At 34.7% G+C, this 14,490-nt stretch overlaps 2 protein-coding genes and 1 long non-coding RNA gene across 4 annotated transcripts in view; 2 read left to right on the top strand and 1 right to left on the bottom strand.

Moving 5' to 3' along the window:
* Positions 1-14,490, top strand: part of LOC139516643 (uncharacterized) — a 681,292-nt gene that overhangs the window by 189,205 nt on the left and 477,597 nt on the right. The gene's annotated exons all lie outside the window — the stretch shown is intronic.
* Positions 1,092-4,412, top strand: LOC139516633 (vitelline membrane outer layer protein 1-like). The gene is made up of 3 exons (XM_071306837.1): positions 1,092-1,357; positions 1,877-2,077; positions 3,858-4,412. The coding sequence occupies exons 1-3, from the start codon at positions 1,175-1,177 to the stop codon at positions 4,098-4,100; spliced, it is 627 nt and encodes a 208-aa protein (XP_071162938.1). The 5' UTR covers positions 1,092-1,174; the 3' UTR covers positions 4,101-4,412.
* On the bottom strand, positions 9,102-14,405 carry LOC139516631 (vitelline membrane outer layer protein 1-like). 2 transcript variants are annotated; one of them, XM_071306835.1, is made up of 4 exons: positions 14,310-14,405; positions 13,600-13,715; positions 10,116-10,325; positions 9,102-9,377 (listed from the first exon to the last, which is right to left on the bottom strand). In XM_071306835.1, the coding sequence occupies exons 2-4, from the start codon at positions 13,603-13,605 to the stop codon at positions 9,123-9,125; spliced, it is 471 nt and encodes a 156-aa protein (XP_071162936.1). In that variant the 5' UTR covers positions 13,606-13,715; positions 14,310-14,405; the 3' UTR covers positions 9,102-9,122. The 2 variants fall into 2 exon arrangements, with proteins under 2 accessions (XP_071162936.1, XP_071162934.1); XM_071306833.1 differs by lacking the exon at positions 14,310-14,405 and having other exon boundaries at positions 13,600-13,819.

Raw genomic sequence — 14,490 nt, 5'->3', positions numbered from 1 at the left:
CAAATGCCGAGATTTGGATGTAGAGCCTGAATATAACCTTGCACATCCCCCAGAACATGGCGAATGGGGATCCTATGGGGTATGGAGTCAGAGTTGTCCACTTAGTTCAGCTATTTGTGGTATTCAAACTAGAGTAGAATCTCCACAAGGTTCCGGAGACGATACAGCGCTGAATGACGTCAAATTGTATTGTTGTTCTGAATAGATATGTCGACTTAACGAGCTATTCCTATCTTGTCATTAACTTTCTATTTTGTTTCCAAAAATATTCTAGAGTGCGAATCGGAACATCCTTACAGTGTAAAAAAATGACAAATGTATACACGTTCATAATATAATGGAATGAGACAATCAGTTACATGTGATTTCTTTTGTCTGAACACCTAGTCCTCTCGCAGCTAAAGATTTATGATAGTACATGTATCATTAAGTTATTTTAATAATTTCAAAAACTTTGCACGGTGGTGAAAAAACGCAACCTGGCCTCGTCAAATTGAGTAGAATTATACGGTGCCTTGTGTAAGGATAGCATCATCATATCTATAATACATGTTACACTTTCTCAACAATAATTGTTTGATGTTTCGTAGGTGGACTGCTGCAATGCAAAATATCTGAAAAATATCTGCCTCTATGTTCAAGTAGTCTAAATGTTTAAGCAGCTCGCTCACTATCGAACGACTTTGTAAAGGCTGATTATGGTTACATCACAGTCAATTAACCTATCAACTTGGGTAGCCAAATCGAAAACAATCAAGTTTCGCATTTTTTGTTAAGACTACAAAAATGTATAAAAAAAACAAATTAAAGAAAATAAAAAAAAGTAAACAAAATGAAGAAAAAAAAATATCAGCCTCGGACGAACAAATCAGGTTCGAAGGTAAATTTGTTGTTCAAACTGAGCTTTGGTCCTGTCAATTAGAATTAAACGGTTCGACAAGAAGTACAAAAGGCAACAGTAGTATAATGCTGTTCAAAAGTCATAAATCGATTGAGAGAAAACAAATCCGGGTCACAATTTAGATAACCTGTGTTACCATTTTTTTTTAAACTAGACGTCCTGGTATATGTATACTTAAAGTGCGAGATAATTGTTATGTGAAAGCACAATCTGGCGGTACAAGCTTATCTTAATTGGTAAGTGGTGTTTACAGTTCTAGAAGAAAGAAAAAACATGGATATTTTAAAGTGTTTGGCTGTTTGCAGCCTTCTATATGGGTGCAACTGTCTTCTTTTGGATGAAAATCTTAGGAAAGTTGATAAAACATTAACCGTAAACAATGGAGACGCATTTGGTGATTGGACAACAATGGAACTATGCCCTCCAGAGTCCTACGCAATTGGATACGATATGAAGGTATGGTCTTCAATATTTACTTTTTGCGTTTTTATGTTTCTTTCTATAGATTTATTTGTTAAAATGAAAATGGATTCAACCTGGTCTATAGTTGTTAATTTCTTTGTCATTTTGTATCTTGTGGAGAGTTGTTTCATTGGCAATCATGCCACATCTTCTTTTTTTATATTTATTTGAAGATTTTAACATGAAGATCAAAATAATTTTCTAATGAAAAAATTAAACAAACTGAATTATTGGATTTCATGTTAGGTAAAGCAAGGTACTGTTCGTAATCCCCCCCTAAAAATCCAACAAATCATAAAATGGTGAAAATCATAAGAAAAGTATGCTCTAAAGTTATATATATTAACATAAAATAATGTTTTTTCCGTTGATCGAACTTCGTCAATGCTTGTCTTCATATAGCATTTGGCACTGTCAACATCCGATATTGTCGTTTTCTGGCCAAAAAAAAAGTGTAAGTATAAACTATGTAAACACAGTATAATTTTTTATTTCATTAATTTATTTTAATAGATTGAACCAGATCAGCATAGTGGCGATGATACGGCCCTTAACAGTATCAAACTAATATGTGGGTCAAAAGACGGCCATTACGGTAGTACGGTTACTTCAGGTGAGGGAAGTTGGGGAAGCTGGGTAGGATCCACGATGTGTAGTTATAGTACAAATCAAACATATCTGACATCATTTGCTTTGCAAGTAGAATTATTACAGGTAAATGTTCATGTTTTGTAATCTTCCTATATTCTTCTGAACGATATTTACAAAAGCTTTTCTTAACGATTACCTCCACTGAGTTTTTCCCACTGATGATGGACTGTTAGTCACGGATTATATCCCTAAAGATATCAAATTCGATACGACAGTTGGCAATATTTTATTCTATAGTGTTGTTATGAAATGGACATTTATTGTAATAAATGGAAGATATCGTTTTCATTCAAAGCCATGATTGTTTGTCCAAAATGGCTGTACTTTTGATTTCGATTTGTTTAATCAGCCTTTCGACGTTTACTTATAGATTATTACATGGCATTTTCCATATGGCCCTGGTATCAGCCCTAGACTCCCATATGAAGCCAGAGGGCTTTAGCCCGAGGGCTTGATATGGGTCGTGGGATGATACCATGGACCATATGGAAAATGACATGTCATAATCTATTTATCACATATTTTCAAGCAGGAGAAAACAAATAGCTTACACCTAATTATGTTTGATATTTCATCAAAAATCAAAAAGATATTTAACAAAAAAAAAAGATAAATGTATCACTGTGAGTTAAAAAAAAGTTCGTATCACAGTAGGTTAACAACGTTTTGTGAAAAGTTTCAGAAATAATTAACAATAAATATACTAATTCTAAGAATTGCAAATATTAAACGACTTTAAAGTGTTACATTACAAATGTTAAAAAATGCTTAGGAAGAATCCTATATCGCTACTCATTCCAATGTGGCGTCATATATTTTCTAAATTCCTCATGACGTCAAAATTTTACGGGAACTTTTGTGATTTTCACTGTTGATTTCTACTTTTTTCTTCTACAGCACATTTGTAACTTTTTAAATTTCTTTTCATTGTGTTCAACTTGTTTACAAATAGCCTTTGATTGACAGGTTACCGGAAGCTAAACTCGGGGGCTTGATATGGATTTCGAGGGCTGATATCGATATCGGCCCTGAGGGCTGATAACCAACCTTGACTTCCGGCTATTATTGGCCATGCAAAAACGTACATATCAGTACAAAATATGTGATAAATTCGGTTATATAGTTTCAAAGTGTTGAAAATGGCCATTGTTATATAATAGTTCGTTTCTGTGTGTGTTGCATTTTAGTCTTGTTGTTCCGTTGTGTTGTTGTTCTCCTCTTATATTTGATGTGTTTCTCTCAGCTTTAGTTCGTACCCCGAGTTGTTTTTTGCCTCAATCGATTAATGAATTTCGAATAGCGGTATACTTCTGTTGCCTTTTTTGCCCTTGGGTATGCACATGTGGTTCAGTAAATTATAAAATAAATTTTGGCCTGAAGTATCACAAAAGTGACAATTATTATCCAAATATGCGCATCTGGTGCAGTAGAATTGGTGTTGTTCAAACGACTTCATTTAATTTAAAATCGTACTTTTGGTAGTTTCACGTAAATGTATTAAGTAACTTAGGTTTCAACTCCCTCAGAAAATGACCTTATTTTGATTTGGCTATTTGTAGATTCGTTTTTGTCATGGCTCTTCGACTGTTTCTGTTCTTATACATTCTAGTCTTTCAAAAATTCGGCGTCGAGCGTTCCTGATGAAGATTAATCAAGAAAAACGCCTCAGGCGCATGCAATTTATAGCTTCTTGTTTTTCATTTTTTCAAGTCTAATCGAATGTTCACATACATCGATTGAAAAATACAATAAAAAAACAAGAATGCAAAAATACAAATAATAAAACACAAATTAAAAATGTTTAAAATAACAGTAACTGTAAAAACAAATATTTCTTTTGTAGCCAGGAGACAGAGACGATGTTGCAGCAACCTATGTAAAATTCTGGTGCAGCGACTTAAATATAAAAGATGAACACGAAATAGCTCACCCACCTGGACACGGCTTATTGGGTGTTTATGGAAATCAGAGCGAAAAATGCAATCCAGGTACGGCAATATGTGGACTTCAAACCAATATTGAAGCGCCGATATTTTTTGGAGATGACACCGCGCTCAATAATGTCAGATTCTTCTGCTGTCCATAAAACAATGACAAATCAAGAAGAATACATATGATACTATCAATGTCGTCATTTTTGTTTAGATAGATATGATTTCAGATAAAAATCATGACAATATAGATTAGTCTTTACATTAAAACAAAACCATTGAGGTGAATTAATCAAAAGTGTTACACAAAAAAAAAGAAAGATCTTTTCAGTGCAATGAAACTTGTATAATGAAAGTTAATTCCTTGCAGATTAAATTTATTTGATTTGATTTATCAAACAATAGTGTCTTCCAATTTGTTTAAGTTTTTGTATGTCATGAACAAAATAATTAAAAGTAAAGGCATGCGTCTGCTTGTTTATTTTGTTTTTGCCTTGAAATGTTTATTGTTAAATTGTAAGAGAAGATACAAAAGAGCAATCTAAAGCAATAAGACTGGGAAAACAGACAATACCATACCCAAAAAGAAATGAAAAAATAAACCGAGAAAAAGATTACAGTTTAATTGAGGGTAACCTCGTGTACAACAAACGGTAAGCAGACTCAGGCGACACCTCCCGGGTTGCTCTTGTTAAAATTAATTTACAATTGTATTTCCAATGATACACAACACACATCAATGTAAAAACAAAATCACCCAATAATGTATTGTAACATGTCTCTAATCTTGTCTGATCTTTTTACCTGTAGGAGATTTAAGTGTCATCATAAGGTAAATGAATAGTAAAGTGGTATCGTTCTAACAGACGATTCACTTTTTGACCGTTAAACAAGTCTTACAATGCACAAGTTATGTTTTACTCTGACTGTTTATAACGTTTTTACACTAAATTCATTAGAATTTGGATGTGTACTGATTGATGATTTAGTCTTAGATGTATGATATATGAGTTGTAATAAGTTGTTGTTGGCGTTGAACTAGCTGTCAGTATACGTAACTGCGAGTACTCTCAGATCATTTGTTGGTGAGTACAAGTACCTGGTCACATCCACTTTGTATTTTTGTAAGATGTATTTCTATGTGTATTTATGCATCTGATGAGGTTAGTCTTTTGCAACTAATTGTTATAGTTCGTTCTTATGTTGTACTGTTATAACACTGTCCCAGGTTAAGGAAAGGATCAGATCCAACTAAAATGTTTAACTCCGCCATATTCTGTATCTACATTAATTATGCCGCTACTTTTCCCTTTTGGAATGTATTCATTTGTCATTTCGGTGTCTTTTATAGCTGACTTTGCGGTATGAGTTTTGTCCATTGTTGAATGCCATACTGTGACCTATAGGTGTTAACTTCTGTATCATCAATTCTCTTGTGAAGGGTTGTCTAATTGACAATCATACCATATCTTATATTAATCAACAAAAACGTAAAACTTTAAACATCATTTCAATCATTAACTGACTTTTAATTTCCTGGACTCATTCAAACGAAAAGTCTGGGGTCAAGAGTCTGTAGAACAAATGTAGAAACCTTTTAACAATTGGTGAAAGATACAACAGAGATAATCAAACTCATAAGTCGAAAAATAACTTGTAATGCCATGGCAGAAAAAGAAGCACAAAGAAAAGTTTAACACAAGTCCACAACTCATCAGAGTAACATGAACCCCGTCAAAAATAGGAGGCTGAACTTAGGTGCTCCGGAAGATTAGGCAGATATATATGTCAGACGACTGTTCCGATTTCCCCAAATAAAAGACAAAAAAGTGCAATATCGTCGTTAAAAAAGTCGTATGTTCTGATGTCGGACTAAGAAGACACAGTTAAAGGCTAGTTGCCGATTCATGAATACTCTTTAAAATACTAGTTAACTATATATATAGCTAGTAGTAACTAACTTAATCAAATAAATAAATATGAAACATCATTATCATACATCTGCTGATAGATGTTACAATAACGAGCATGACGAGGGTATCACCAGTCCTGATGTTAGAAATTTTGTGTAACTTAACTAATTATAAAATGTTAAATTGTTTAACGAAAACCTCCCATTGGTGGTGTCTAGTTTTGCACAGCATTGATGTATTTTTGGGTTTTCCAATGCACTTCTACTTCGTTTCAGATTTAAAATTAAACCGTTTTATTTTGATCACAACTGATGAGTTGCGTTATCCCATCTCCCTATTAACCATTTTATTTTTCGATTCGTGTGTCAACATTGAAATGTCTGTTTTACAAAAAATGTTAAATTATTCGAAATACTAAGGTTTTAAATCCATGGTATATATATTGCCTTATGCGGGGTTAACACATTGCCGATTATTGCTGCTCCCGTTTGAGATCAGACAGTGATAAGACACGAAAAGTTAAAAAGTCGGATTACTATCCTCAATTATCTGGAATGTCCTATTATTGTCTGAAAGCAGTCGTTTAAGTTCTTGACAGATTCATACGGGTCGGGAATGGTCCGAATAGTTCGGCGAAACACCCCGACAGTTAGGTGCGTCCCGTAACATTCGGGGAAACTCAGCCGATTTTGTTTAGTCGGATTACAAGCATGACTATGTCGTGACAGATTCTGCTTTATAAAACCTAACAATTTTTTGTATATTCTGGATGGTGTCCTGTGGAACACGAATGATCTGGAGAAATTTGTCATTGCTGTTTTCCTGCCGATTGAGTCCAGATTGCATTCAGATCTTGTCGATTGCGAACCGTTTTGCCGAAACCGTTCCGGAACAGTCCTGTTATTTATACGAAATTCGTCAATGATACCTACGTCAGAATTCCGACCATTACAGAATACAATACGACCAGACAAAGCCGTTTGCAATGCGATAGGGCAGACCGTGAAAGGATTCCGTTCCGACAGTACCTGATCATCCCGAATTTGTCGACAGCTTTCAAACGGATAACTTCCGTCAGCTTCGGTTCACTATCTGGTTACTGTCTGATCTCTGTCGGATTACATTCGGTAAAATCAGGACGCAGTCGTGACAGACCCGGTCAAATTTTACCATGCGAAAGATACAAATCGGATTAGAATTGGATTGAGAACGGGATTATCGGGACAAATTTGCTTTGAAAAGGTCGAATATCGACGCTTCCTAAACAATATCTGATTGTTGTCGTGATTAATTTTTTTTTTTACAAATTTTAATTAAAGTTTGAATTTCCATCCACGATTCACAGGATCTTGATCAGACTTTTGACAAATTTTAATCGGGAATGGTCCTGTCAAGGACGGCAGTTAAAATCGTGAATGTGTGACTCCAGCTTAAAGCCCCAGTCCCACTAGACCACAATCGAACCACGCTCACCGCGATCTAAAATAAATTTAGATCGTGGTGAGGTCGCGGTATGAGTGGCATGAAAATGTATATTTTCGTTGCTTTCACGATGCTACTACGTCCTCATTACGCTTCTACAACGACCCCGCTACGATATACCACGTTCTCACCGCACACATTCTGCGACCACACTACGCTTATCAAGATCTTTCTACGCTCTTCACGTTCTAACTACGACCATACCACGAGTTATCCCATTGCAACACGATCTTACTGCGAATATAGCACGTTCTTACCACGATTATACTATGTCAATACCGCGATCTTACTTCGTTCTCAGCATCGTGTTCCATATCAATACAGTTCCATTCCTTCTATTTCTGATTGATACGTAGATTTCCCGGAAACAGTACAGTCATGCCACCAAAATCTACTAGAACACTTAGGCGTGGTGGTAAGGGTTAATGTAGAGGCAGACGGAGCAAAGTAACGAATCCTGATAAAGCACAGATGTCGGACCGACCAATCCAACGTAAATTACAACCTATTGCAGGTTCATAAAGCTCACATGACGATAGTTTAGTGAACGATTGCAGAGATGACACAGATGTGTCAATAGATATAGGAAGATGTGGTATGAGTGCCAATGAGACAACTCTCCATACAAGTAACAATTAATAAAAGTAAACCATTATAGCCAAGGCCTTCAACACGGAGCCTTGGCTCACACCGACCAGCACGCTATAAAGGGCCCAAATAAATTACTAGTGTAAAACCATTTAAACGGGAAAACCAACGGTCTTATCTATATAAAACGAGAAGCATGGATGAGCAGTTAGAGCAAATGGATAATTACATTGAGACAATTAAAATCTAGGGAGCTTTTTTATATATTTTTTAAAATGCGGAATGGGCTATGTTCATTGTTGAAGGCCGTACAGTGATCTACAGCTGTTAATGTCATTTTGGTCTTTTGAGGAGAGTTGTCCCATTGGCAATCATACCACAAATTCTTTTTTATATTTGATGTGGTTTAAGTGTTTATTCTATATGTTTATATTAAGTCTTTTGTACATATGTTTGTCTTTTTCGTTTTGTCTTAATCGTAACATTTTTTTCTAATAAGGGATGTTCTGTAATATTTTCTAACGCAAAGAATAAAATCCCCATCCCTGTATTGGTGGTCCTCATCTGAAGGTCACACCTAATCCTTCAACAAGAATCATCATCTGACATCTCACATGCAGAATTATTTGCAAAATGCCAATATAAAAGGTACATTTATAAGCTGACGAATACAGATGTGGTAGGTTAGACTTGGACTTGAGGCTTATTAAAGCTCTTTAGGTGTAATTCTTCTTTTTGTATTCAAACACGTTAGTTGTACGTTTTCGAGTTTTCGCTATTTTTATATAATCACGGTGAAATTATATTTAAAACATTAAATGACAAAGTTTTAAAAATGTTCATTATATATTTGTTTTTTGTAGAAGAACATGTCTAGACTTGGCATGGTATATCCTTTTAAAGATGTCAGGTGTTTACGTCTTCATATTACCGGTATCCTCGAAATATATTTCTTTGACTTATTGTATCTATGGTTCTGTATATATCATGGCATATGATTATCTTCTTTGTAAAATATCCGTATAACATAGGAAAAGAACTGGTGGAGTTGTTAAAATAGAGTTAACCACTTCCTTTGAACACTCGGTATATCGCGAGTAACTATAAAATACTGAAGTTTTATTCAAATACCAACCGTCCAAATATAACTTATGCAAGAAACTACTCACAATATTTCAATAGTTCATAGCTGTTTTATTTATCACAACAAAAGAATTTGACATTATTCAAAGACGTATCATCACCATGTATACCACCGCCTTGTGGTCCCTCAATCCTGGTTTGTATCCCACATATTGCAGAATGTGTTGGACAGCTTTCACTCCATCCACCATATCCTCCAAACAAGCCGTGTCCAGGTGGATGAGCTAATTCAGACTCATCTCTGTCATCGTCGAAGTCACGACATTTGAACTTGATATAGTTCGCTGCCGTGTCATCTCCACCGCCCTTAAATAATAAATTCGAATCACTGTTTAGTGATAACAAATAGCTCTGTTACAATTATATAAAACGTCAGCTTTATAGCCTTTTAAGAAATTATCTAGCGAATGTTTTGAAAGAAGCAATCAAATATCATTCACTTGTCATAAGTGGTTCCCTATGAACTGACCTAATCAAAAATTTAGACTTGTAAACTAAGCAACCCTTTCAAAGTCAATAGACCATGACTAAATGGGGCTAGCCAAATAATTTCCTTGACAAGGAGATGTGCGAGTGCTAATACAACTGTTTACCAAATATCTTTGGCCTAGCAATAGTGGTACTAGCAACTAGGCGGCTTTCATCCTAAGAGACTTAAAATTAACCATTTGTACCAACCCGGTTTGCAAAATTAATATTGAAAGTCTTTTTTTCCCCATTTAAATACAAACGTTGGAGAGCTGATCAAACTAAAAAGAACCACGGATAAGATGCGCTGGAAAGAATTTATCACACCAACTGGAGATGACGAGTACCTACCAACTAAAGAATACAAATATCCACCAACTAAAGTATACAAGTATCCACCAACTAAAGTACGCGAGTATAGACTAACTAGGGTATTCAAGTATACGCCAACTGGAAAATACCAGTATACGCTAAATGCAGATGACAAGTTTACTTCAACTGTAGAACAAAAGTAAAAGTACATTATAGAAAAAAGGAGGGAATTGCGTCTATCAAGAATATTATAGATAAAAGTACCTGATCTCCTTCGACTTGAAGAGAAAATGATGTCAAATATGTCTGATTTTTATGCACACCAAACTTCTCACAATCTGTCCATCCTATCCAATCTCCGTAACTACCTTCACCGGATTCAATAGTTCCGCCATAGTGATTATCGAAACCCATACACCTCAACAGTATGGCATTTAAAGATGTGTCATCATGACCATGTTGATTACCTTCAATCTGCAATAGAAACAGTTACATTATAGATAGCATGTTTTTATGAAATATTTCATATCAACTAAAAAGGTACGAAAAGTTAACGGAACACATCCTACTGGGATCGTCAAGACCAACACAACATAAATAAAACAGCTAAAACTGTGAAAGATCGTAGTTAAAGAGGGAGCATTACTTGACGTGTAAAAGATATCATAGATACTAGGATTTAAATTTGGTAATATTATTCTGAGGTTGAAAAACCGTATTACTTTAAGGTAGCAACATTCCAGCAGCACCTGCATACTGGGTATATATATCTCCCAATTGATACGGTATTCCCGTGCTTGTATTTCCTATCATGATTTTCTTGATAGCGGGTTACTGTTCACAAGGAAGCTATTAAACCAATAGATCCAAATGGTGAAGTTGAAATCATCCCTTCGTAAATTTTACGGACGCCATCACGAGTTGGTTGACCTTTTTTGAATAACCGTGTCACAGATGATATCGGATATGTTCCTTACGTCGTAACTACAATACCCTTCCCTTTCATGAATGTGACCTACCGAATTAGACTATTTACAGGAATTGTTATTACATGAGCAACACGATGGGTGCCACTGTGGAGCAGGATCTGCTTACCCTTCCGGAGCACCTGAGATCACCCCCAGTTTTTGGTGGGGTTCGTGTTGCTTATTATTCAGTTTTCTATGTTGTTTCATGTGTACTATTGTTTGTCTGTTTGTCATTTTCATTTTTAGCCATTGCGTTGTCAGCTTTTTTTTCAATTTATGGGTTTTACTGTCCCTCTGGTATCTTTCGTCCCTCTTTTAAAAATTCAATGTTTTTAAATTTTTAGATTATTTATAATTTTGACCATATCAATGATAATTCATGACAATACAGAGGTGGTGACTACTAGGCTGGTGAAACCGTAGGGGAATAAAAACTCCACCAGTAATAGCATCGACCCTTTGGCTGTAAATATACGCTTACATGTTATAGATACCAGGATTAAAAGTAGGTATGTACGCTAGACGCACGTTTCGTCTACAAAAGACAATTAGGCCGTTAGTTTTCTCGTTTGAAATGTTTTACATTGTCTTATCGGGGCCTTTTATAGCTGACTATGCGTTATGGGCTTTGCTCATTGTTGAAGGCCGTACGGTGACTTATAGTTGTTAATGTCTGTGTCATTTTTGGTCTTTTGTGGATAGTTGTCTCATTGGCAATTATACCACATCTTCTTTTTTATATCATCAGTGGCGATCGAATACAAAACAGTGAAATAAGCAAATAAAGTACAGAAGTGCTGGCTACTGGGCTGGTGATACCCTCGGGGAATGAGAACTCCACCAGCAGTTGCATCGACCCGATGTTGTAAATAAAATCATCTTAGATACCAGGATTGAAATTTTGTATTTACACCAGACGCGCGTTTCGTCTAAAAAAGGCCAAATAAAGATTACAAGTTTCGAAATTGATAGAATTATTGATTTCAACGTATATGTGTCTGAGTAATTTTTAATACTGAACTTTTAGCCCAGTCGTCAGCACTTCTGTATTGACATGAATTATCATTGATATGGTCATAATTATAAACATAAAATTTCAATCCTGGCATCTATGATGAGTTTATTGATACGCCAGACGCGCGTTATGTCTTCAGTGACTCTCAGACAAAGAAGTTAGAAAGTTAGAATAGTTAGAAAGCCCAACACCTATACAGTTGATGAGCACTGAGGACCCAAAATTCCAAAAAGTTGTACCAAATACGTCTATTGTAATTTATGCCTGGGACAACAAAATACTTAGAGTTTTGAATAATTCATATTTTGCAAACAGTTAATTTATCAAAATGACCTTATAATTGATTTTATTATCAACACCGAATTGCAGACTACTGGGCTGGAGATAACCTCTAGGATGAAACGTCCACCAGCAGTGGCATCGACCCAGTAGTGTCCTAATGTCTTTATACCCAATAACGAGAAATAATTTAAATACGGATTTGATTAATTCCGGTGATAATTAAACTCATTATAGATACTAGGTTGAATATTTGTATTTGCGCCAGACGTGCATTTCGTCTACAAAAGACTCATCAGTGACGCTCGAATAAAAAAGTTAAAATGGCCAAGTTAAGTACGAAGTAAAGAGCATTGAGTACCAAATATTTCTAAAAGTTTTGCCAAATACAGCTAAGGTTTGTCAAATTATAAGCCTGGTACATGTACCTTTGAAAACAATTTGATAAAATTATTGATTTTATTTACTTGTATACTACATGTACTAGTATTCGGTTGTGATGCTAAGAGCAATTTGTATGTAATTTTTGTTGTGATAGACATCCATACCACAATTCCTTATTTTGTAACTTAAGGATGTATTCTTCTGACTTTTCAGTCTCGTTGAAATCTCGTTCTTGGATTATTTCAAAAACATGTAATATAAGCGGAAAATATCATTGAATTTTAAAAATGTTATAATCAAACATAACTCTGTGAAAAAATTGTGTATTTACAATGAATGGTATTTATGTAATCCAGTTTTCAAATTTTACGACCAATCAAGTCAGTATTTTTAGCCAAAATTTTGAGAAAATGGGTTAGGGATACAAAAAATGATTTTACAAGAATCATGTACATCCCATATCATTTCGGCCTTTTCAGATTTCTTAGATATGTATTTTTTCAATCAATTATAACAAAAAAGTTGAAATAATATGCATTTTTGTTCTTAAAACTGAGAAAAATCACAAAAATACAAAATTGACAGCATGGTAAATTTTAAACAAAAAAAGCGTCAAAATATGACAAAACTTTCTAATATTTTAACACCTACCTATAGCTTTTTTAAGTAAAATTTGATCAGATTGGTCCACTTCATCTTTACAAAAGGTATGAAAAAAAGCTTTATTGTGGAACTGTGATTTTTTTCACGATAATAGCCCAAAAATAGGTAAAAAACGGTGAAAAATGAGAAAATCATCAAAATTGGACATTTTCAACGGGCCGTAGCAAAAAAAGAATTGCACCACCATATGATTTTTTTCTTCACCAGTTATTATGTTACAATAAACCCAAAAATCAAGTTAAGAAAAAATGTTTTATTCTAGAAATTTTGGGCTCCTCAGAGGTGTACATCCTTAACTCTATACATTTTGTATGACAACAATAGATTTTTGCTATAAATAATGATTCCTAATCTTCAGTGTTGGAAAACATCTGGCGTTGGCTTTACCAAGAAAAAAAATAGAATAATAACAGTTGAATTGTGATAGCTCAAAATTTACCTTCATATTGTATCCAGTTGCGAAAAATCCATCAGCGCAAAAATGAGGGGGATGCCAGTCACCCCACCATCCACCATTTGAAACTCCAATGGTTTTAATATGCTGTCGAGGAACATCTGGTAAATTAAGAAAGGCATAGCTGCTATGAAAAACATAGCATAGAATGAATGAATATAATATCTCCATGCCTTAATTTGGTCAGTAAACAGATTTAAGGTTGACAGAATCTTATCAACTGGGTCGTAATCTTGACATTGACTTAAATTTGACCTTATCATCATGGTTTACCGATCAGTCTGGTGTATCCGCGGATCTTAGACTTTTGGTGTTTCTTTGGTAATATCATAAAACCAATAATCAGATATTATTGAGTGATTCCTGACATACTTTTTTTCACGAATTTTCTTTATATATGGTTTCATATTTCCGATTTGTTGTAAGTACATATATCCAAAATTAAGGAAACCCTTGTTCTTAAAATTCTTCAAATGTGCAGTTATTTCGTGCATGTTTTCTTGAAATAGCTGTATTGGAAAACAGGAAAGATTTCAGATTGTGAAATATAGTTCAGTTTGAACCAAACAGACTGCAAAGGATTTGCAGCAAAGTTCATTTTATTTGAAAAAAAATATATATGATATGAAACCAATTTCATACGATGATGTGTTTTGTTAATGGAAAATGTTAAAATACAGAAATCACAAGTGTACCTCTTGTATCATGATAACATAGTCAAGTAGTATGATTGTAGATGTATGACTGTACAGTAATGCGACAGCAGCATGGCGATACGGAATTCAGGGATAATAATAACACTATATCAGCAGCTGGAATAGACAAAGGCAACAGTAGTATACCGCTGTTCAAAATTCATAAATCGATGGAGAAAAA

Source organism: Mytilus edulis, chromosome 3 (genome assembly GCF_963676685.1).
Source record: "Mytilus edulis chromosome 3, xbMytEdul2.2, whole genome shotgun sequence".
Lineage (NCBI taxonomy): Eukaryota > Metazoa > Mollusca > Bivalvia > Mytilida > Mytilidae > Mytilus > Mytilus edulis.
Note: the sequence above shows the minus strand (reverse complement) of the source record. Positions and strands in the feature narration are given on the sequence as shown.